Raw genomic sequence first — 22,517 nt, 5'->3', positions numbered from 1 at the left:
TAAGGAAAATAAAGCCCTATTAACATCATCTTTCCTATATCATACCTCTGAAGCTTTACCTATTGTCTACTCCTGATTTGAAGAAAGCTCCTGGAGCTCTCAATCCATCTCCAGAATTTTTCCTGTTGATCATCTCTATCATTCATCTTAAATCTGCCAAATCTTTCCTGCTACCTAAATGGTCAGATTTACTTTATCCTTATCCTTTAAAAAACCTTCAGCTGACATGATCCCCTCAAGTTATCCTATATATTTCCCTTTAACTTCTAAAATCATAGAATTATTAGCTCTCTTAATCTCTCCTTCCTCATTATGTATTCAACTTCTACCAATCTAACTTCTGGTCCCACTGCTCTACTAAAATGATCTTTTAATTATTTGATCTAATGACCTTTTTTAAAAGCTTCAGCCCTCTTTGACTATTGACTAACCCTTTCTAGACACTTTTCTTTGGTTTTCTTCCTCTCTATGTCTTCAATTCTCCATTGTTGTTTTATCCTCCATTTCTTGCCCTCTTCTTAAGATAAGTGTTTCCTAGGCCTCTATCTTTACTTCTTCTCTCAGATAATTTCTGTATATATGACTCCCAAATCTACAAAATCATTGCCCATGCTCCCATGCTTGTGCTGGATTGCAACTGACTTATCAGATATTTATTCTAAGATATTCTGTGGGCATATTCTGCCTCAAGATGTCAGAATCAGAACTTATCACTCTTCTTCCAAGCTCTTCCCTGTTTCTGTTGAGGGTATCACATCATTGTTCTGGTCACTTATATTCATACTCTTAAGAATTATCCTTAACTCATTTTTCTCCCTCAGATCTAATCATATTGCCAAATTTTGTTGATTGTACCACCCCAACATATCTCTCATTTGCATCAGTTTCCCTTAATTCTCATCATCACTAGCCTCTACCACTATAATATCCTACTTGCCTCCCTGCCTTCTAGTATCTTCCCTTCAGTCTATCTTCTGCAGACCTGACAAATACTTCTAGTAAATATGTCACTTCTCTTGCTCAAAATCTCCCTTGTCATCTTCCCCACTTCTTTGCCTACAGGATAAAATACTGCCTCACTCTTTAATATTTAAGACTCTAAATTAATTTAATATCTGGGGACGCCTCCACCTTTCCAGACATATTTTATAGTACTACCTATAACTTGTTATACATTCTAGTCATGCTGGCAAATTAGCTTCTAATTTCACATTCATCCATTTATTCTCAGTTCATTGCCACCTCATGTCTGTTCAGAATCTTATCTTCAACTCATCTGCTGCTTCCTAGATGGAAGCTTTCCTTGATTTCTCTGTTGCTGCCGCCCCCCCCCCCCAAGTTATTCAGTGTTTTCTTTAGACTTGGTTGTTTTTGTATTATACTTATTTGTGCAAGTTCCTAAGAAGACAGAGAAACTTTACACCTTTCTACTACCAACATTGTACCTTGATATATTTGTTGAGAAAGCTAAAAAGGAGGACATTATAAGCATGGAGAAGAGCCTGATCAGAGGAATGGAGTTCTCTTGGTAGATAGAGAATACATTTAGTGAGGATGACTTCAGTTCAAATTTGGCTTCAAACACTTATTAGACAAGTTCCTTAACTCTGCCCAACATCTCATCTGTAAAATGGGAATAAGTTAATAGCATCTACCTCCCAGAATTGTTGTAAGGATAAAAATGAGATAATTTGTAAAGCCTTTTGCAAACCTTAAAAGAGATATATATTGCTATCTATTGTTATTACTGTTATTACACTTTTTCCTTCCCACATAAATATTCTTTCCATTTGTACCATTCATTTTCTCACACTAAAGGCAGTATCATGTAATGGAAAAGCAGAGAAACAGGCAGGACTCAGAAAACCTAGATTTTTATCTTGACTTTTCCATTTACTAGCTGAGTGTCAACCTTTTGAGGCCTTGATTTTCTTGTCTTATTTTACAATGAGAGTATGAGTATCAAATGATACAACATATAAAAACAAATTTTAAATTATTCAGCAGTCTACACAGAAAAAAAAAATGGTGTATATGGAAGCCTTGGCTTCTGAATATGTATAGTCTAAAAGAGCTTTGAAGCTAGTTATCTTGTACCCAAGTTTTTTGCCAGAGATGAATGCTGTGGCATAATGTTAGGTCTTCAAGATAACTATCAGGAACCCACTTTGCCCATAATGTAGCTATAAAGTTTGTTGCCATTTGTAGTTTTTAATTCATGATGAAAACTCATTGCAGGGTTTTCTAAATGTAAGTGGTCAGGGGTCTTGTATGGAGCTAACACTGGGGGAAGGAGGAAGTAGGAAGCTGACTGCTAATTCCTCTGTACCTTTTTGATTATTCTATTTGTTTTTATTCTAGGACTGATAAGCTGTGCCTTCTTTCTGGGTGTGAATGGTTTATATTCCTCTAGTGATGATGTGATAGAATTGACTCCTTCTAGTTTCAACCGTGAAGTTATTCAGAGTAACAGTTTGTGGCTCATAGAATTCTATGCTCCATGGTAAGTGTTCACGTTGTACTTATAAGCACTGTGGCATCAAAGTATTGCTATAAACAATAATGAGAAAATTGAAGTTGAGTTGTTTAATTGTTTACCAAAGGAAAGGCTAATGGAAGATAATTGGGAAACTGAGTAAAGTAGTAATATGGTTATAAATATATAAATGATACTGGAGAGTGGTCCAGAGAAAAAGTATTTGTATTTATTATAGAGGAGTTTGTTTTTTTTTAAACCTAGGAAATATTGGGATAAGAGTATACATATAGGACTTGAACTTTGTTTAAAAATTAATAGTGGGGGCAGCTGGGTAGCTCAGTGGATTGAGAGCCAGGCCTAGAGACAGGAGGTCCTAGGTTCAAATCCGGCCTCAGACACTTCCCAGCTGTGTGACCCTGGGCAAGTCACTTGACCCCCATTGCCTAGCCCTTACTGCTCTTCTGCCTTGGAGCCAATACAGAGTATTGATTCTAAGATGGAAGGATTTTAAGAAAAATAAAATAAGTGAGACTCAAGATTTTTATCCTAGATAAAGTGTGATATTTTATCTAGAAAAAAAGAATACCATGTGTGAAAACATTTAATTAAAAACATGTCTTCAGCAATATAGTAAATAAAAAACTAGCTTCAGAGTTAGGAAAATCTGAATTAAAATTCCACTTCTAATATGTTATGTGTCCATAGGCAAATCATTTAACTTCTCAATGTCCCCAGGTAATTCTCTAAACAGGGGACAGCTACAGATCTGCATTGGTAGGTGTTTGCTTCTCAAGAAGTGCTATGCATTCATGAAATCACAAACTCTAGATGAAAAAAAGGCTTGTGCTGTTAAGATTAAAAAATGATAAAGACTGATATAATAAGAGAAATTAGTAGTTTAATTAAAGCCATGGCCATGTTGGTAAAATATATATGACCGCGCCTGACTATCTTTTAAATTTACCGCTGGAGCCCGTCTTATCCCTCTCCTATGCCAGCCAGCCACTCAGGAAAACCAAGAGATCTCCTCTAGGCCCTCCTCTGAATTTAAGCTGCCCCCCCGCTTGGGGACCTTTGACGTCCCTATGCCCAAAGACCGGAAACCCATTGGAATCATGGGTAATGTAGTCTCAAAGCCCCCACGTGTCCATAGAGAGTCTGCTAGACACTTCCAAATAGCACTTCCCTGAATTCAAAACAAACATTTCCCCCTGAGATCCAGCAAAAAAAAGGTTGACCCTTTTTCTTCCCTGGATCTGTAAACATAGACAACGTCTAAATTTTAGGAATTTGGGGGATAAAAGAAATAGATGAACAAATGGATAAACTAGCCGCATTGACAAAAAACCATTTGGGGGCAGTCCCCTATTGGCATATTAGTGTACATTCAAAACAATACATTCAACTCAATTTCAACTCCCCATAGTTCAATCAACTGCACCCCAAAGTTCAATTTTGATCTTCATGGTCCAGTGAAGGGTCTTCAGGCATCTTTTTGGTGCCTTCACCAAACAGGTCCATCATCTGGATTCTGGGGAGATGGCAAGATCCTTATCCTGAAATTATTCTCAAAAGAATTTAAACTTAACATTATAGATTATAAAACATACATTTCCTTCTAAGAATCATACAGTGCTAATAAACTCTGGTTGCATATGTCCATTTAGTGTAACACTGTGCTGTCAGTGTTAAAAGATAGTCTTCCTTTGTCAGTTGATAGATAATCTCTTTGAGGGGATGGGATGTACTTTGTAAAGTAGGCTGTTGGAATGTTCGTATTGTTAAAGAAAATATCAGTGGATTTAAAAGTAAAATGAAATCTCAAATTTTTAATATAACTTCAGTTATTATATGATTAATATTTATAATGTTACAATATAGAATTAATCTAATATAAATATAATATAATGAATAATCATCTAAAATTTGATAGGGTAGATACTGTAGACATTTTAGGATTAGTTTGTTTACTGGTCTTGGGTATTAGAATTTTAGGCTATAGGTTTAATCACTTGTTATCAAATAACAGTAGAAATACTCGAATGCAAAGAGATTCTGTTGATATTCATTAAAATAGCATGATTAATAGTGTAACATCTAACAAATGTGAATTGCCCTTTTGTAGACTGTATTATAATAAATAGACTTGACATTAAAATTATGTAGTAGTGATAGAGTAATTGAGAAAGGATCTTCATTGTTCAGTGCAGCATATGGGATATTATTGTTAATACAGAACCATAGTGAGGCTCTGATTTCACCTTTATAGAAACTTTAGGAATTCCTTCCACAGAGTCATTTATGACTATACTAAAGTCTTAGTCTTTGAGGCAAATAGAAGTGGAAGGTTTTGCCCAGAATCAAATAGCTATCAAGAGTTTTGGAGGGGGGCAGCTGGGTAGCTCAGTGGATTGAGAGTCAGGCCTAGAGACGAGAGGTCCTGGGTTCAAATCCGGCCTCGGATACTTCCCAGCTGTGTGACCCTGGGCAAGTCATTTGACCCCCATTGCCCACCCTTACCACTTTTCCACCAAGGAGCCAATACACAGAAGTTAAGGGTTTAAAAAAAATTTAAAAAAAAAAGTTTTGGAGTACTGTTGTTAAGATAATTTACCATTTGACTGACAAAAATGCATGTTAATAGAAATTAGAGTAACAATATCAAATTAGAAGGTTTTGCTATTTACACATTCTGAATATTCTAGTACAATATCTTGATGTACACAGCTGATATATAATGACAGGGCTAGAAATATTGTGGTCCTGTTTGGACAAAGATATTTATATAACTCAAACATAGTTTTGTAAAAGTCTAATTTCTTAATGTGACTAAATTTACATAGTAAAAGTATACTGTGGGGGCAATTGGGTAACTCAGTGGATTGAGAGCCAGGCCTAGAAATAGGAGGTCCTAGGTTCAAATCTAGCCTCAGACATTTCCCAGCTGTGTGACCCTAGGCAAGTCACTTGACCCCCATTGCCTACCCTACTCCAAGACAGAAGGTAAGGGTTTAAAAAAAAAAAAAAGTATATTTGTAAATAAATCAAAGCCTCATCCCAAGATATTTTTGGGTACTTTGGATTTTAGATTAGTATTTTACTCAGTGCCCATCAGTAAAGTATAACCTATATCTGGATCATTGATTACAAAATACTAAAAGATTAGGATTGAAAAATACAAGTGATTCAAAATATATTATACCATATTTCTCAGCTGAGGTATGATTTTAAATTTATAACTTAAAATCATTATTCTTGTTAACAGATAGATATTCCATATGGTTTTTATTTTAAATATGATTTGACTAATGTAAATTAGTTTTTAAAAGTTTAATCCTGACTCCCCACCTGCATAAAACCTACCAGTTGGAGAATACTAACCTGGGATATATGGAATTTCAGCTCTACTATTCATTAACTGTGACCTTGGCCAAATCACTTTACTTCCTCTGGTCTCAGTTTTCTTATGGATAAGATAAGGACTCTTTAAGGTCCCAAATTCAGGTTTCTAGATCTTTTGATTCTTATTCAAGCCATTTAGATAGAATTTAGCATCATTCTTATTGAAGCAATGATAATTTCTAAAAGTCTAAATTCTTTCTGTGATTATAAGTAGAGAAAAAGTAATTTTAATCATTGATTCTTGGTTTTCCTACCCTTCTTCTACTCTACCTCCCCTCATCCTCCATGAAGGTGTGGTCATTGCCAAAGGTTAGCACCAGAATGGAAGAAAGCAGCAACAGCATTAAAAGTAAGTTTCAACCATTTCCAAAGGTGTCTCAGAAAATAGTTTCTGTACATTTCCATTCAGATAATCACATTAAATGTGTTTAATCTGAAAGGAAACTTTGCAATAGCTATGTGATTGGTTTATATAGTACAGTTTGAATTTATCAGAATGTCAAGCCCATGTTGAATCCTTAAGAATTCTGTGTTTTCTAGTCTGTCTTTATCATTGATTTATCCCTCATTTCTTCTTACCTTTCAATCCACTTAGTAATTCTGTCACAAAATCTTGTATCCATATCCTCCTTTTCCTTTCTTTCCTAAATTTGGTTCTCAATTACCTGTCACTTGGACTTTTACAGTAGTTTCCTAACCATTCTCTCTAGTGTCTCTTCTCCTTTTTCAAGTAAATATTTAATATTAAATTCAACTAGTGTAGATTAATACTCTAATAATCCCATTCATCCTTTAGATTACTGCTAAAGTTATCTTCCTAGTACAGAAATTGAATAAATGCTTTTGGTGCTTCCCATTGCCTGCAGGCTAAAAAAAAAAAGGAAATCCATCCATGGCCTATCTTAGTGTGACCTCAGCCACTTTTTCAGCTTTATTTCATACTACTTCACTTCGTGTTATCTTTTCTTTTCTTATAGGTAAGCTGAATACACATTGGTGCTCATTATCCCCTATCCCTAAAACTTATATCCCCTATTCCTCTCGACACCTGTTAAAATACCTTTTTTTCCTTGCAGGGTAGGCACAGATGCCACCAATTCCATGAAATTAAGCTTTTCTTGATCCTTCTCTCCTCGAGTTGCTCATTTGCCAGTCTGTGCCCCCTCGTGTCATTATTATATTTCATTCATGTGATTTTGTGGGGGCAGAAATGGATTTAATCAGATAACCTAATTAATATCCTGGCTTTAATAGTGTTAACTCTGTGTACCTTTGGGCAAATCACTTTCTCTTATCCAAGGATATGTAGCATTGTACCTTGCATATAGTAGCATTAAGTTTATTTAACTGAATTGAGTTGTCTGAACTGTAGAATCTTCTGTAGCTATTTCATTTAGCTTCACTAGTGGTGGACAGGGCATTCAGGGACAACTTGATGTAAGGGCTTGCTGAGTTTTTCTGAGCTGCTCTCCTCCTTTGGTATCTGCCTGCTTCCTAAGGCTCTCACTTATGATTCCAAGAAGCTGTAATATGCATAATGGCCACGACCTGTTTAAACCATCTTGGCAAGTGGGCTAAACCAGGTTGAAGATAATCAACAGGCCTCAAACTCATCAGCGAGTGAGGGGTGTGTCTACCCCAGGCAAGTGAAGACTTCCCTTGTCAGAAGAAGTGAATGAGAAGAATTTGTTCCCATGGCCATGAAAAGCAGCAGAAGGAGGCTCTATATAAGCATTTAGAGCTTGATTAGACATTGAAGAAACTAAAAATCATCCACTACATCCTGGATCATCTCTAGTAGTCCTGACTTTTTTCTTACCACTGGACTTTAATGACTGGGATGATAGCTTTGCTTCACTTAAATCCAATTTATATTGAGTCAAAAGACCCAGTGGTGTCATTTTGGTCCTCTTTGAGTATGAAGGACAACTACCACCAAGTGGAAAAATTGAAGAAATTAAGATAAAAGAATTCCATCTTTACCTCTTTGGATCTGCTTATGGTTCCCACTTCTGTTAAGCCTGCTATTACATTTTTGGCTCCCTTCCTCATTTACTCTAGTGCCGAGACTCCTTTTTTGATCCAGTCCTCCTATTCCTCACTCATGGACTTTTCCACCATTCTTGATTCTTTTTTATTCTAGAAATGGTCCTAATAAACCAGATATCCAAATGGGTAGGGAATGTTATACTATAAAGTAACTGGGATACACACAGTCAAGTGCATAACATTTATGATTCTGAGAAATTCAATGAGCACCTGCATTTGTCATTTGACCAGACAAAAAATGTTAATGTGGGCAGTTGGATTTTTTTTTCCCAGTAAGTCATACCTTCTGTATTAGAATCAATACTAAGTATCAGTTGCAAGACAGAAGGGCAGTTGGTAATTGGGGTTAAGTGACTTGCCAAGTGTCACACAGCTAGGAAAATGTCTGAAAATATCTGCAGCCAAAACCCAGGATCTTCTGAATCCACTGAGCCACCTAGTTGCCCCGGTGTTATTATATTTTAGACTTTGATATCACAACTTGTTTTAAAAGATTTTTTTTATGAAAGCAGTTGTAAAATTTATATGGAAAATATTCATTTTTGAGCAAGATAGTGAAATCATGCTTTTGACTCTGTTCTAGGAAATCCAGAAAAAGCAAGTCTGTGTTTGTGAAGTATGAGTACAAAATAATATTTACTTGAATTTCAACAGGATATAGTAAAAGTTGGTGCAGTTGATGCAGATAAACATCAGTCCCTAGGTGGACAGTATGGAGTCCAAGGATTTCCCACTATTAAGATATTTGGATCCAACAAAAATAGACCAGAAGATTACCAGGGTAAGGATTTATTTTGCTACAATTTTAAACGGATTTTAAATAACCATTACATTGTCATTGGAAAATCAGTGGCCTTAGACTGTTGAGTGCTTCTCACTTGACTTTCTCATGTCATATCCAGTAACTAAGATGCATGTGTCCCTCTTCTGCCTCTCTATATAAATACCTTATTTCTCCTCCTACTGGAAACAGGGGAAATGGCATGTATAAAAGGACATTCCATTTCAAATATTTACAGAGCTTACATTTTAGCCATCTGCGTTAACTAGCGTAACATATATTGTTGATAATGAAAACAAAGTACCATTAGAGGGCACAGCAGAGATACTTTGTAGGGATTAGGATCAGGGAATAGGTGACATTTGAACTGGACTCTGAAGAATGAATAAGAATTCTTGAGGAAGGAAAGGGAGGACCCCCTAGGCAATCGAGAATAATTTCCTTAAGTTTGAAAACTACAAATTAGCATGTTCAATAAGTATTAAGTGCCTACTTTATGCCAAGGGTACAATGAGAAATTGAAACATTCCCTGTGTGAAATGATATAGAATGAAATAAGCAGAACCAGGACAACATTGTGCATAGTGACAGCAATATTGTGGAATGGATCAAATGTGATAGACTTGCCTATTGGCCATATAATGATCCAGGAAAATTCTGTAGATATATAATTTTTTAAAAAATCTATTACATGTAATAAATTTCTACACAAGTTTTCCAAATTTATATGATCGAACTTATCTCCCTCCTTTTCCTTCCCCTGCCTGATGCTGTTAGGTGATTTGATCTGAATTATGCATGTATTATTCCATATTGTTTGTTTTTGAACATGCTTGCCATGCTCCGGGGGGAGGGGGGGGAGGAAGAAAGGAGGGAAACAATTTGGATCATATAAGTTTAGAAAACTTATGTGGAAATTTATTACATGTAATTGGTTTTAAAAAATAAAGTGACAGTGATGATAATGGAGGGAAAAAAGAAATGACAGTTGTTAACCAATCCAAACTTGTATCTGAAACTCCAAAAACAGTTGATATCAACATAAAAAAGTAACCATTTTATCAATGCTAATAAAATAGAACCTCTAAAGGGAAAAAAAAGAAACTAACCCCAAATTTTATCCATTTCCCCAACTAAGTATTACAAATGGCATGGTAGTTTTCAAAATTTCAAAACTTTAAAACTTTATACTATACTTAAGTATACAAATACTTTATACTATTTCAATTTCTAGTAACACTTTGGTCAGTTTCTTCCTGATATTCATGCATTTTGCCAAACAGTCTGGTACATCTAAGTCTAATCTCCCTTCTAAAGTTCATAGAATTTAAAGCTGGAATGAACCTTGCGGGGAAGCCAGTAGGACTTCTGTTGTGGCAACATCTATGAAAAGTTGTTTTATGTCAAATGTGATGAGTAGGCTCTTTAAGGATCTGTATCATTGTATATTAACACTTGCATAATTTTCTAACTTTTTTCCTTTAAATTAAATTACTTGTTTTCTTCTATATATTATTTGAAAAAGGTAGATATGGTAACTCTCTAGGAGTGTTACACGTTTTTTAATTCTTTATATCTAATAGCAAGAAAAACCATTTTTTAAAAAACTCTTATATTCCATCTTAGAATCAATACTGTGTATTGGTTCCAAGGCAGAAGAGCGGTAAGGGCTAGGCAATGGGGGTTAAGTGACCTGACCAGGGCCACATAGCTAGGAAGTGTCTGAGACCAGATTTGAACCTCCTGCCTCGAGGCCTAGTTCTCAATCCACTGAGCCAGCTGTCTGCCCCCAAAAACCATTCTTTTAGCATGTAAATATTTTTCACTTTTAGATTGTACTTTGTCTGACAACATCTTAAAGTAGATGACATAAGGGAAATTGCACATGCTTTTGTCATCACTATTAAACTGTGGACAAGAAAAGCCTTAAAAAAAAAGCATAAGTCATAGCATTGAATTAGTAGAATGATTTAAAATAAGGACTGTACTTTTTATATTAAAAGGTAATTGTTAACACCAAAACACATCAGTTTTCAAAATGCCAACTTCTTTTTCTATGATGTATAAATATTCACCATTCTACATTTGTTTTCCATTTAGGTGGTAGAACTGGTGAAGCTATTGTAGATGCTGCCCTTAGTTCTTTACGACAACTGGTAAAGGAACGCCTTGGCGGAAGAAGTGGTGGATATAGTTCTGTAAGACTTTTTATTTATTTTTGTTAACTTTAAACGTTTTGTTGGTGCTATTTTGTTTAGATACCTTTTTGTTTCCTCTCTCACTAAATCAATTGCTCTTTCCTTGTTAGCTTTTACTTATACTTACATTGACATTTGCATGAATAATTTTCTACCTCTTCTTTTGTTACTACTACTCTTTACAAATTAAGCAGTACTACAAGTCAAAAATATTCTATACCCATAGCCTCCCAATCCTCTATCAGAAGGTGGGGATGTATTTCCTTATCTACTGTGAGTCCAAGATCAGTCAGAATAATTACATAGTGCTGAGGGTGCTAGATTTATTAGTCATTTTGCTTTATTTTTCTACTCACTTCATTTTGTATCACTTCATGCAGTTCTTCTGTGTTTCTTAAATTCCTCATTCCTCACTTCTTGTGGTGAAATTATATTTCACTGCATTCAAATATCACAGTTCATTTAACCATTTTTCATCTAATCATAAGCGGGTTTCCATTTTAAATTTTGTTTAAACTCTTCATTCCAAGAAAGTGAGAATATTGAAGTTTCAACTTCTAGACTATATGGAAGAATATGTGTGTATATGCAATTCTTTAAAAAGTATGTGTGCGGTCACATTATTCTATTAAGTTTTTAATACACTAGAAAAACCTGTTTTTATTCATTTCACACTTGAATTGTAAAAAATAAAACACCTTTCAGGAGTATGTGATCATTTCTTAAAATTTACATATGGAATTACATTTGTTGCCCTGAATCTTATTCCCAAGTTGTAACCAAGGTTTGGATGTATTTTGATTTTACAGAGTCGAAGTGAAGGTTCAGGCAAGAAGGATGTGATTGAACTGACAGATGACACTTTTGATAAAAATGTACTTGACAGTGATGATGTTTGGTTGGTGGAGTTTTATGCTCCTTGGTGTGGGCATTGCAAAAAGTAAGTTGGACAATTAGTTTTTACCCTCTTCTTGTTTTAAATGCTTGTTTTAATCTACTTGTCTAGCTCAAGTCTAAAGCTTCTTACTCAAATAAATTTAGAACTGTCTTGACAAAGAACTCAATCTGTTATCAGACTTTCAAACATCTGAGGTTTATTATAGGATAGTGTAATGGTGTAGCACGTAGGTATGGAATGTGGAACCTGAAGGAAAAGGAATGCATTTTTCTTTTTGTGTGTCTCCTGTTTTCTTTCAGGGACCTTAGAGAATAGGATTTTATCTGGGGGAGGGAGAGTAGCTAAAATGAGTCATTTCCAAGGTCTGCTTCATCTGAATTATATTAAAAAATAGCATGAGAGTAAATATTGCTAATCACTGAGAGTGACATATAATATAAAGCTATTTTATTCCTATAGCTTAGAACCTGAATGGGCAGCTGCAGCCACAGAAGTAAAGGAACAGACAAAAGGAAAAGTAAAGCTAGCTGCTGTAGATGCTACAGTAAATCAGGCATTGACTAGCCGATATGGGGTGAGTATTTAAGTTTTAAGTCTGATTACAGAACCATTGAATTTTAAGAATTATAAGAGGACCTGAGGAACCATATAGTCCAAACCCTTCATTTTAAGGGTGAAAAAACAGAAACCTAGAGACTCAATGATATTCATAGCTAATAAGATCTGGTACTTGAATCCAAGTCTTCTAACTCTCTCAATAGTACTATTTTTCACTGTACTTCCTTCCAGTTGAACTTTTTATGTAACATATTTGCTAACGAAAGATGAAAAATATCAACAGGTTCTTTGTTTTTAAATAAATCTTAACAGTTTGTTTTAACATCAGCTATATTTCCCACTGTAAAAGAACATGGAAGACTCTTTAGCAAATTGGGGTAAGACCCTGTATCTAATTTGTGAAGAAGTGTGAACAGTTGCCTGAATGAGTATTATTGGAGGAGGTATTTACATGAATAAAATGACAAAGTCGTCAATATAACCTGACCCACAAGGAGCTGGGGTTTTACTAAATGAGGAATCGAAACTGAAAATTCAGCAGTTAAAATAGGTTAATTAGCTATGCCAGATAGTGTAGCAGCTAAGGTTTTTACCATAATCCTTTATGGTAGCTGCTCAGGGCCTAAAATGAGCCATGATTTTCTCTATTGCTACAGTCCCATTTTTAGTTTATTCTTCATGCCCCCTGACTTAGCATTACTCCCAGCCAATTCAGAAGCCTTTTAATTAAATAGCAGCATTGTGGTGTTTACTTATTTTATCTTCTGCCCATTGTGGAAAAGGAAACAAAGACCTATGAATCATAGAATTTTAGAAGTAGAAGGAATCCTAGAGATCATCTAATATAATCTCTTTGTTGTGTAGATTAAAATGACCCAGATAGTTCAAATGACTCAATGAAAATTAAAGCTTTTATCTGTCACCTCAAATTAAAATTATTTTATTCCATAAACATTATTCCCAGACTTCACAAATGACATCCATTTTCTTTACAGGACATTAAATGAAAATTTGGTTTGAAATGTGCTGGGGTGCATGAGTCATTGCCTAAATCTGCCCACTGCAGAATAGAGAGAAGTGCTGAACTTCTGGGAAAATGGGAAGCATTTTCCTAACCTACCTCCAGCAAAACCCAAAAGTTCATAACAAATTGAACAATGACAGAGATTAAGAAATCTAATGCAAAACTGTAGTGACATCAGTCTACTCCCTTCCTCCCCTTCTCAAATTTTGAACTAGATAAATATGCCAGTAGGGGTGGGTAATCAAATTTTGGTAGCTAGAGTTGGAAAAAGTCAATTTAAAGGAAAAATTAGCTTCTTACCACTGGTGGGGTATGGAGTTTGTTTTTCTTTTCTTGGTAATTATGAAGGAAGACAACCCTTAAATTATCTCTCCTTGACCTGTTTTTTAGGTTAGTTGTCTTGATTGAATATCAGATATTTTCCAAAATTTTCCACTTTTTGTCCTAATTTTATACTGTCCCATGGAATCATTGACTTCTATGTCATCTATTCTAGTTTTCGGGGAGTCCCTTTACTTGAGTCAAACTTAACCTGCTCTCTTCTAAACTATTCTCCTTCTAAGAACTTTTATTTCATTTTTTACCTTTTTGTTAGACTTCTAAGTTTTCATGTAGTCCCTACTGAAAACTTTTTTTTTTACTTCTTTTCCTCTAGATTTGCAGTAATTTTTGATACTGGTTAGTAATTTTATTTTGTTTACTTTTTTTTTTAGTTTCAGTTATTGAATTGGGGCTTTGTGTTAATTAAGACCAGACTCCTCTCCCTCCTGCACCTTTAGGTAGGGTAGTAGGTCCTTTCTGTTCTCAACCTGGATTCATTCCTGCACCGACTGCTTCTTCTTAGAGTTAGACACACATGCAATCACTCACTCATTTACTTTGGCTTTGAGATTCAGACAACTGGATCTTTAGGATCTGATATCTTAGAACAGAATGCTAAGGACATGGGCTTTCCCCATATAAGCATTGTAATATCTCATGCTGGTCACTGCTTTCTGTTGCTCACTGGCACCCATCCTGGTTCTGACTGAGTTTTTCTGTTAACCTGGGAAAGACTATACTTGGCCCTGGCCCTTCTCTGATATTGAGATGAGTTTGCTGTGCTAGTTTTAGTTTTGCTGGCAGTTTTCTGTTGTCACTGGAATGATTTTTTTGTGTTGTCTTAGAATGGAAAAAGTCATTGGTTTCTCATGATATTTCTTGATCATTGTCATTGTTCAGTTTGTTGTGAACTTTTGGCTTTTGCTAAAGGTAAGCTAGGTAGTTTGCCTCCCATTTTCCTAGAAGTTTAGCATTTCTCTATATTCTTCCCCGGACTCTCTGCAGTGGACAGATTTACCCAGTGTCCCAGGAGTCCCAGCAACTTTCATACGTATATAACCTTTGTTATTTCTTAGAAACTTGTTACCCAAGGAAAGGAAGAAAATTGGAACATCTGAGTTCTAATGACCTTTATCACTGATTAATGTGTAGTAATAGGTTGAGTTAGTGTTCTTTAATGAAAAATAAGAAGTTCAAAAATAGATGAAACTGGGGGCAGCTGGGTGGCTCAGTGGATTGAGAGCCAGGCCTAGAGACAGGAGGTCCTAGATTCAAATATGGCCTCAGACACTTCCTAGCTGTGTGACCCTGGGCAAGTCACTTAACCCCCATTGCCTAGCCCTTACCACTCTTCTGCCTTGGAACCAATATTGATTCCAAGATGGAAGATAGGGTTTGTTTTTTTTTTTTAAATAGGTGAAACTTGCTGAGGGTAAGAATAGAATCAGATATTTAAATCTTCCTTGTTTTACATGTAAAAATGTCGATATGGGCTATATAGTAATGATTGTGATATTCATGTTTTTCCTGATTTGGATATATTGTATTGAAATGTCAGGCAGCCTTAGGACTATTATTAACTCATGTTTTTCCTCATTTGGGTATATTGTATTGAAATATCAGTAGACTTAGGACCATTGTTACTTGCCGCTTTATTTGATGTGAAGATTGGTGAAAGAGTGGATGGTTCAGCACAATTAATTGCTAGTATTAAAATCCTGACATTTTAAAACATGCAGGCCAATTTTCATATTATAGCACATAGTAGATAATATATATATATAATACAGACATATAATAGATAATACATATGTAATATGTACATATCGAGTAGATAGTCATTTAAATTATTTGAAATATGTCTAGTACAAATACCCTAGGATTTATTTATTTCTGACCATTTAGCTAGAGGAGTGAAATTCTCATGAAAGTACTAGTTTCCCAAAGCACCCAAAGACTACTGATGAATATGATCAATTTTGACTTGTACTTAGAAATGAATGTTTTTATAGTCCTGTTTTATTCCACACTCCCATCTCCTCAACTTGTCCATACAAATGCTTTCAAACACATAAATCAGTAGCTATGTTTTGAGGCATGTGTAGTGCTTTTAATTGTAATAACAAATTGTAATTTTAATTGATTTCTTCAGTTATTAAAAATACTCTTGAATTATTCGATTATTACTGAAAATTCCAAACTAAAAAAGCTTGTTCAAGCCTAAAGGAAGTCTAATGTATTGCTACTTTGTGGATACTTTAATGCAATGGTCGGCAACCTTTTTGGCCGTGAGAGCCATAAACGCCTGCGGAAGGAGAAGGATGGAGGGGGAAGGTGCTGGAATATGGGGTGGGGGCTGAAGGGCCCCCTGGGGTGCATCCTGGGGCTCTGCAGGTGGAGCCAGATATGGCTCGAGAACCATATGTTGCCAACCACTGCTTTACTGGATACAAAATGAAGGCAAAATTTCTGTTTTTTGTTTTTGTTTTTGTTTTTTTAGTAAGTTAAAAAAACAGTCTTAGAAATGATGAAAAGTAATTAATTTCTTTTTATCTTACTCTGGTTAAAGAGAATTTATAATTCTACATTTTATTGTAGATTGGAGGATTTCCCACAATCAAGATTTTCCAGAAAGGAGAACCACCTATGGATTATAGTGGTGGGAGGACAAGATCTGACATAGTTTCCCATGCTCTAGATTTATTTTCTGATAATGCCCCACCACCTGAGCTCCTTGAGGTACATTGTGTTTTCCCCCCTCTGCCTCAGTTTATTAATACAGAATATTTTATATTAATGTCATCTCTCACTGTAATTTTGCAATCTCATACTCAACTAATTATTTTCTTTCCTCCATATTCAGTTATTTTGCAAGTCTTGTCAGTTCTTTATCTAGGACATCTACATCCATTCCTTCCTCCCTGCTCATATATTTACTACCCTAGTTCAGGTCCACATGACCTCTTTTCTGGACAATTGAAGTAGCCTCCTAAATGATCTCCAATGTCTTCAGTATCCCTTCTTCAATCTATCCTCCACACAGCTGCTAAATTGTTATTTTTCAAACAAAAGTTCTGATTATGCCAATTTCCTGCTCAAAAAAGTTTCATTGGCTCCCTATTTTCTCTATTAGATAAAATAACAGGTAGAAATTCCTTTTTGGCACTAGCCTTTTCTTTCCAATATGATTCTGCATTACTCCTTCTCAGGCATATTATGTTATAACTAAACTATTTTCTGCTTACTATAAATGACATTTTCAATTTCGTGGGTTTGCACAGATTGTCCCTTATACCTAGAATGTCCTCCCTCTTTCATGGAATCCTTAGTTTCCTTCAAGTTACAGCTGTCTTGTGTTCCTCCACACCTTTTAAAATTACTTTGTCATTTACTATGGGTTTTATACTTCTTCATGTAGATGTTGTTGTCCCTCATTAGAACTCTCCTTAAGAGCAAAAACTGTTTTATTTATATTTCACCTCACACAATGCCTGGCACATATGAGACACTCAATAAATATTTGCTGGGTAAATTGAAATATTGAAAGAACTTGCCATAAAAGGTACTTTTAATGCTGAAATTTCAGAAATTGATTTCCTGGCATATGGAGAATATAGAAGTGACTTAGGCGTTCTTGGGTTCTATTCCCTTTGATTCTAAATTTTTGAAGTACAATAGTATTCCACTGCTCTTGGGTACACAGCCTTTTCAAATGCTTCATTTCACTTTTCTGCACTAAAATAATTGATGATCAAAGATGTACCTAAAAATCATAAATATTTTTATTGGGTTTTGTATATGAACATCATTGCTTTAAGTGATATTTGGCAAAAAAAAAAAAAAGACTTGATATATAATAATATTAACTATGGGTTTCCATATTATGCTCAGATTGTTGATGAAGCAGTGGCAAAGAAAACTTGTGAAGAACATCAACTCTGTGTAGTTGCTGTATTGCCTCATATTCTTGATACTGGTAAGAGAAACAGAAACTTATCCTCCATCAGCTTTTCCTTTGATGCTAATGTATCCTGTAAATGGTTTTTAAATCGGGGAAAGAAAGTTGCTCCCTTTCTAACTCAATAAATTTTGTCGTTTAAAACAGGAGCAGCAGGTAGAAATTCTTACTTAGAAGTTCTGCTAAAATTGGCAGAGAAATACAAAAAGAAATTGTGGGGGTAAGTATTTTATCTTAACAATTTTCACAGAGGATTTCTGGATATTGTCTTCCCATTAAGTTATCTGAATAGTTAGGATCTTATTTCTCCTAGTGTTTTACATCTATCTTTTAAAAGTGAGTGCTTTCTTGGAATACACTGGAACCTTTTCCAGTAGATATAGGAGTAAAGCAAAGATGCACACACTTTCCCCACTACTAATTGAGACAATTAATAGCTTCAGCAAAATTGCATTTGCCAGCTTCAGAATCAATCCTCCCCCCAAAAAGTTCATACATTAGGAATAGACAGAACATGTATAGAATGATCATTAGTTGAAAAAGTTGAGACTGTCCAGTGGACCCATATGATGTGGTTTTAAATTATGAACAGATTAACACAAAACACAAATTGTGATTCTCATCCCAAGCTCCAGGGAGGATAATAGTGGTGGTGGTTGTCATTAGGGTGCTAAGTAAGACTTCTATAGAGAGAGAAAATAGTTTCCCCATTCAGTAAAAGAATTTAAGTTGAGAGGGAGGTTGATTGGACTTAAAGCGTTCCGATTTTTGAAAATTCCAAACTAAAGTATGCTCAAGCATAAAGGAAGTCATATTACAGAAAAGTACCAATTTAAGCTGAATCATAACATTATGAGGCTTCTAATATATTGCTACTTTGTGGGTACTTTGAAACAAAATGAAGGCAAAATTTCACCTTAAGGACTTAAGGAAGAATCTCTTGACTGCTAAAGCAGATCATGGAATCTACCCTCTGTAGATCTTTTAGACTAAACAGCCTTTATGGATAATATGTTTCATCAATATGATCTCTAAGACAGAAGTGTAGCACAGTGGAGAAAGCTCTGAGTTTAAAGTCATTAGAAAGCTGAGGTTCTGACAATTAGTGAATGTGTTACTAGTAGCAAGACATTTAACTACTTTGAGTTTTAAGTTTTTCATTACTAAAATGAGCTTAAGAATACAACTTATTTCTTTTCAGCACTGAAGAGAGGTAATGGTTTTTGTAATCCTATAAACATCCATTCTTCTGTATATAATAATAGCTCATATTTACATAATGCTTTAAATTTTTCCAAGTATACAGTCATCCATCACGCTATATTGTGGTTCACTTATCGTGGCTTCACTGTATTCCAGATTTTTTAAACATACTTCTAATTCTGTATCACAGAGGTACATTTATCACAGCACACTATTGGCTAATGGAATGAAAGGTGACCAATTACAGCACTATGTACTGTATCCTGGGCGCTGATTGCCTCAGTGACTATAGGTTAATAAGAGGGGTGAAAAAGGTTTATAGGAGAGTGGGAAGGATTTATAAAGCCTTAACAAAAATATAAATAATCAAATAAATATAGCGCTGTTACTTCACAGATTTTTCACCTATCCCAGGGGTTTCTGGAATCTAACTTCTTCGATAGGATCACTGTATTCCCTATAGTATATGAGATTAGAGACTTCCTTTCCTTGTTCTCTTTAATTCTCTGTAGTCACTACCAACCTTGGCATTCAACTGAGAATTGCTCTCCAAAGTTATTCCTAAATCTAAGGGCCCTTTCTCATTCCTCACCCTTGACTTCTCTGCAGCCTTTGATACTGTCAAGTTACCCTCTTCTGATGTTTTTTTCACTAGGTTTTCATGGTGTTTCTAGATCCCTGGTTTTCCTTCCTTTTTAGTCTGCTTTGTTTTTTCTTCATCTATGTCATGCCTGCTAACTAGTTGGTGTCCCCCCCGAGACTCTGTCCTTAATCATTTTCTCTTTGTCTCTACTCTTTCACTTGATGATCTCATCATCTTCCACAAATTAAATTCTCATCTGAAGATTTTCAGGTCAATTTTTCTAGTCCTAATCCCTCTCCTGACCTATTTGTCTCTCTTCTCCAACTACCTAACAGACATCTCAAACTGGATATCATATAGATATTTTTTTCACTCTTACTTTCTGTTTAAGTAATTGTCTAAGAAATACTAAATATTGGTCCCAAAACAGTGGGGATTAAGTGACTTCCCCAGGGTCTCACAGCTAGTAAATGTCTGAGGCCATAGTTGAACCCAGGACTTCCTGTCTCTAGGGCTGACTATCCACTAAGGTACCCAGCTGCCCCATCTTATAGATATCTTTAACCAAACATGTCAAAAAATGAACTCATCTTTCCCACTCTAGCCCTCCCTTCTTGCTGGTTTCCTTTTTATTGAAGACATTACCATCTTCCCAGTCACCCACACTTCCAACTTAGATGGCATTCTCAGCTCACCCTCATAATTGAACATTTGCTAATTCCTCTCATTTCTTCCTTCATAACATCTTGTATAACATTAACTGTTTGGCATTTAAATACCTTTATAACCTGGTCTTTTCTACCTTTTTAGTCTTCTTTCACTTTACTCCCCCACAACATTTTCTTTGATTCTGTATCCACCAACCTCCTTTTTTTCTTTACACAAAACAAGTCTGACTGAACATTTTCACTAGCTCTCCTTCATGAGTGAAATGTAATGAAATTGTTGTAGGAAATTTAAGCTTTTTTGCTTCTATTCTACTATTTTGAGGAAACGTTTACATATATTATAAATGAGAATATTTACCTAGTCATATACTTAATATAAATCATAAGCCTGGATTTGAATTGTTTCTTAGTTCAAGAGCATTACCACATTTTGATAGTGTCTATATTTGTATTTTTCCCCTTAAAGAAAGAAAATGAGAAAGCCACTGTTAAGGTAGTTGAGAAAAGTACTGTCCATCAAAAGGGTTTTAGTTTTATAGAAGTACAGTAAATTATACATCAAAGGACACTTGCTATCCATTGAAAATCCCCTCTTTGTTAAGGGAACTCTCAAACAGAATTTTAAAGATTATGATTTGCCACAATGTCCAGTCTTTCCACTTATTCCTGTTCTTTCCCTCCTCTATGAACCTATTCACTTTGCTCGCTTCATCTCTGACCCCATTCATTGCCTTCTTGCCATTTCTCTCTCTAAACTCCACCCTCGATTACTCTTAGCATTTGCTTTCTCTACTCTTGTTTGAATGCTGCTACTGAAGATGAGGAACACAGTCATATTGTGAACATGAGTCAACTGTTCTCAACTGGGCCCTCACTGATGCTTGTGAATTGTTTTATTTATTCCTAATTGAGTATTACACTAATTGGTAGGAGATGTTACAAGTTCCTCTTCTCAAACCAACTCTCCCATATTCCCCTTGTCTTAACCCTCCAAGTAGCAGATATTTCATCATACTTCACTGAAAAATATCAGACCATTTGTAATGAACTCTTTCACCTACCCAATCATACTCTTCAAATCACCTCAGCATTATTCCCCTATCCTCACCTTTGCTTCAGACTGAAAAGATGAATTGCCTCTTCTTGCTAAGGTCAGCTCCTCTGTACTCCTAATTCCCATCTCCAACAGTTTCCCTCTTCCTAATTTTCATCCGCTCATCTACTAGCTCCTTTCTGCCTACTTGTAGACTTATTTCTATCCTAAATTTTTTTTTCCCTTTTACAGCAATAGCCCTAGAAAAAAAGTCTGTTCTAATTGCCTATGTTTCCTCACCTCCCAGTCAGATTTCTCCCCTACATACAGATTTGGCTTCTACTTGAAGTCAGTCTCTCTCAGGTTACCAATTCGGTTCAGGTCTTTTTTTTTTTTTTTTTTTTTTAATTATGAACTTGATAAATATCAATAAAATTTGTATATTTTAGTACTTTTTTTTAAATCTGAGAAAAATATTGTATGAAGAACTGAACTTCTATTACAGTCATTGTTTACTTAATAGGCAGATTAAATTTAGCTTAATAATAACAAAACTGCCCTGCTTGTCTGTCCTCTTCTACTTTCCTGTATTTATAAAATTGCTTATGGGGCAGCTGGGTAGCTCAGTGGATTGAGAGCCAGGCCTAGAGACAGGAGGTCCTAGGTTCAAATCCCGCCTCAGACACTTCCCAGCTGTGTGACCCTGGGCAAGTCACTTAACCCCCATTGCCTATCCTTACCAGTCTTCCACCTATAAGTCAATACACAGAAGTTAAGGGTTTAAAATTTAAAAAAAAATTTGCTTAATTTACATTCTTGTTTCTTTTTTGTCACTAATTTCTTACCAACTCCTTTCCCTCTCCTCTATCCTTCCATATATACTCTAGCCCAGTGATGGGCAAACTTTTTAAAGAGGGGGCCAAAGGAAAGGAAATGTTCATCTTTCAGTCTGTTTCTAAAGCAACTCTTCCAAAGTTTCATTGTGTTGTATCCTACTCATTTTATTCGTCAGATTAGGAATAATGTCATGCACAGCTGGTTAGAACATTTCAGGGGGCTACATCTGGCCCACAGCCATAGTTTGCCCATCACTGCTCTAGCCCATTACCTCTACCAAGAAGTGGGAAACATCCTATGATGTTTATGGCTAAATCCAATGGCCTTTTTTTGATACCCATCTTTCTTATCCTTTGTAGCTTTTGACACTGTCGATCACCTCTTCATATTTTCTCTGTTCTCTTCATATTTTCATGGCTGCTCCATTGCAATTATTTCTTACCTTTTGGACTAGTCTTTTTCTGACATCTTTTCAACAGCAGCATCTAGGCCATGTCCTCTATACTTGGGCCCTCACCTTTTTTT

The 22,517-nt window shown here is 35.5% G+C and overlaps 1 protein-coding gene across 1 annotated transcript in view; it reads left to right on the top strand.

The window, feature by feature from the left end:
* The window catches only part of PDIA6 (protein disulfide isomerase family A member 6), a 36,335-nt gene that overhangs the window by 6,000 nt on the left and 7,818 nt on the right, over positions 1-22,517 (top strand). Inside the window, exons 2-10 of the mRNA XM_044663639.1 lie at positions 2,362-2,503; positions 6,173-6,230; positions 8,585-8,711; positions 10,812-10,909; positions 11,719-11,849; positions 12,267-12,381; positions 16,309-16,449; positions 17,602-17,686; positions 17,816-17,888. Coding sequence (XP_044519574.1) covers positions 2,362-2,503; positions 6,173-6,230; positions 8,585-8,711; positions 10,812-10,909; positions 11,719-11,849; positions 12,267-12,381; positions 16,309-16,449; positions 17,602-17,686; positions 17,816-17,888 — 970 coding nt within the window. The remainder of the gene's footprint in view (positions 1-2,361; positions 2,504-6,172; positions 6,231-8,584; positions 8,712-10,811; positions 10,910-11,718; positions 11,850-12,266; positions 12,382-16,308; positions 16,450-17,601; positions 17,687-17,815; positions 17,889-22,517) is intronic.

The sequence above is a fragment of the Gracilinanus agilis genome, chromosome 2 (assembly GCF_016433145.1).
Source record: "Gracilinanus agilis isolate LMUSP501 chromosome 2, AgileGrace, whole genome shotgun sequence".
Taxonomy (NCBI): Eukaryota; Metazoa; Chordata; class Mammalia; order Didelphimorphia; family Didelphidae; genus Gracilinanus; species Gracilinanus agilis.
Note: the sequence above shows the minus strand (reverse complement) of the source record. Positions and strands in the feature narration are given on the sequence as shown.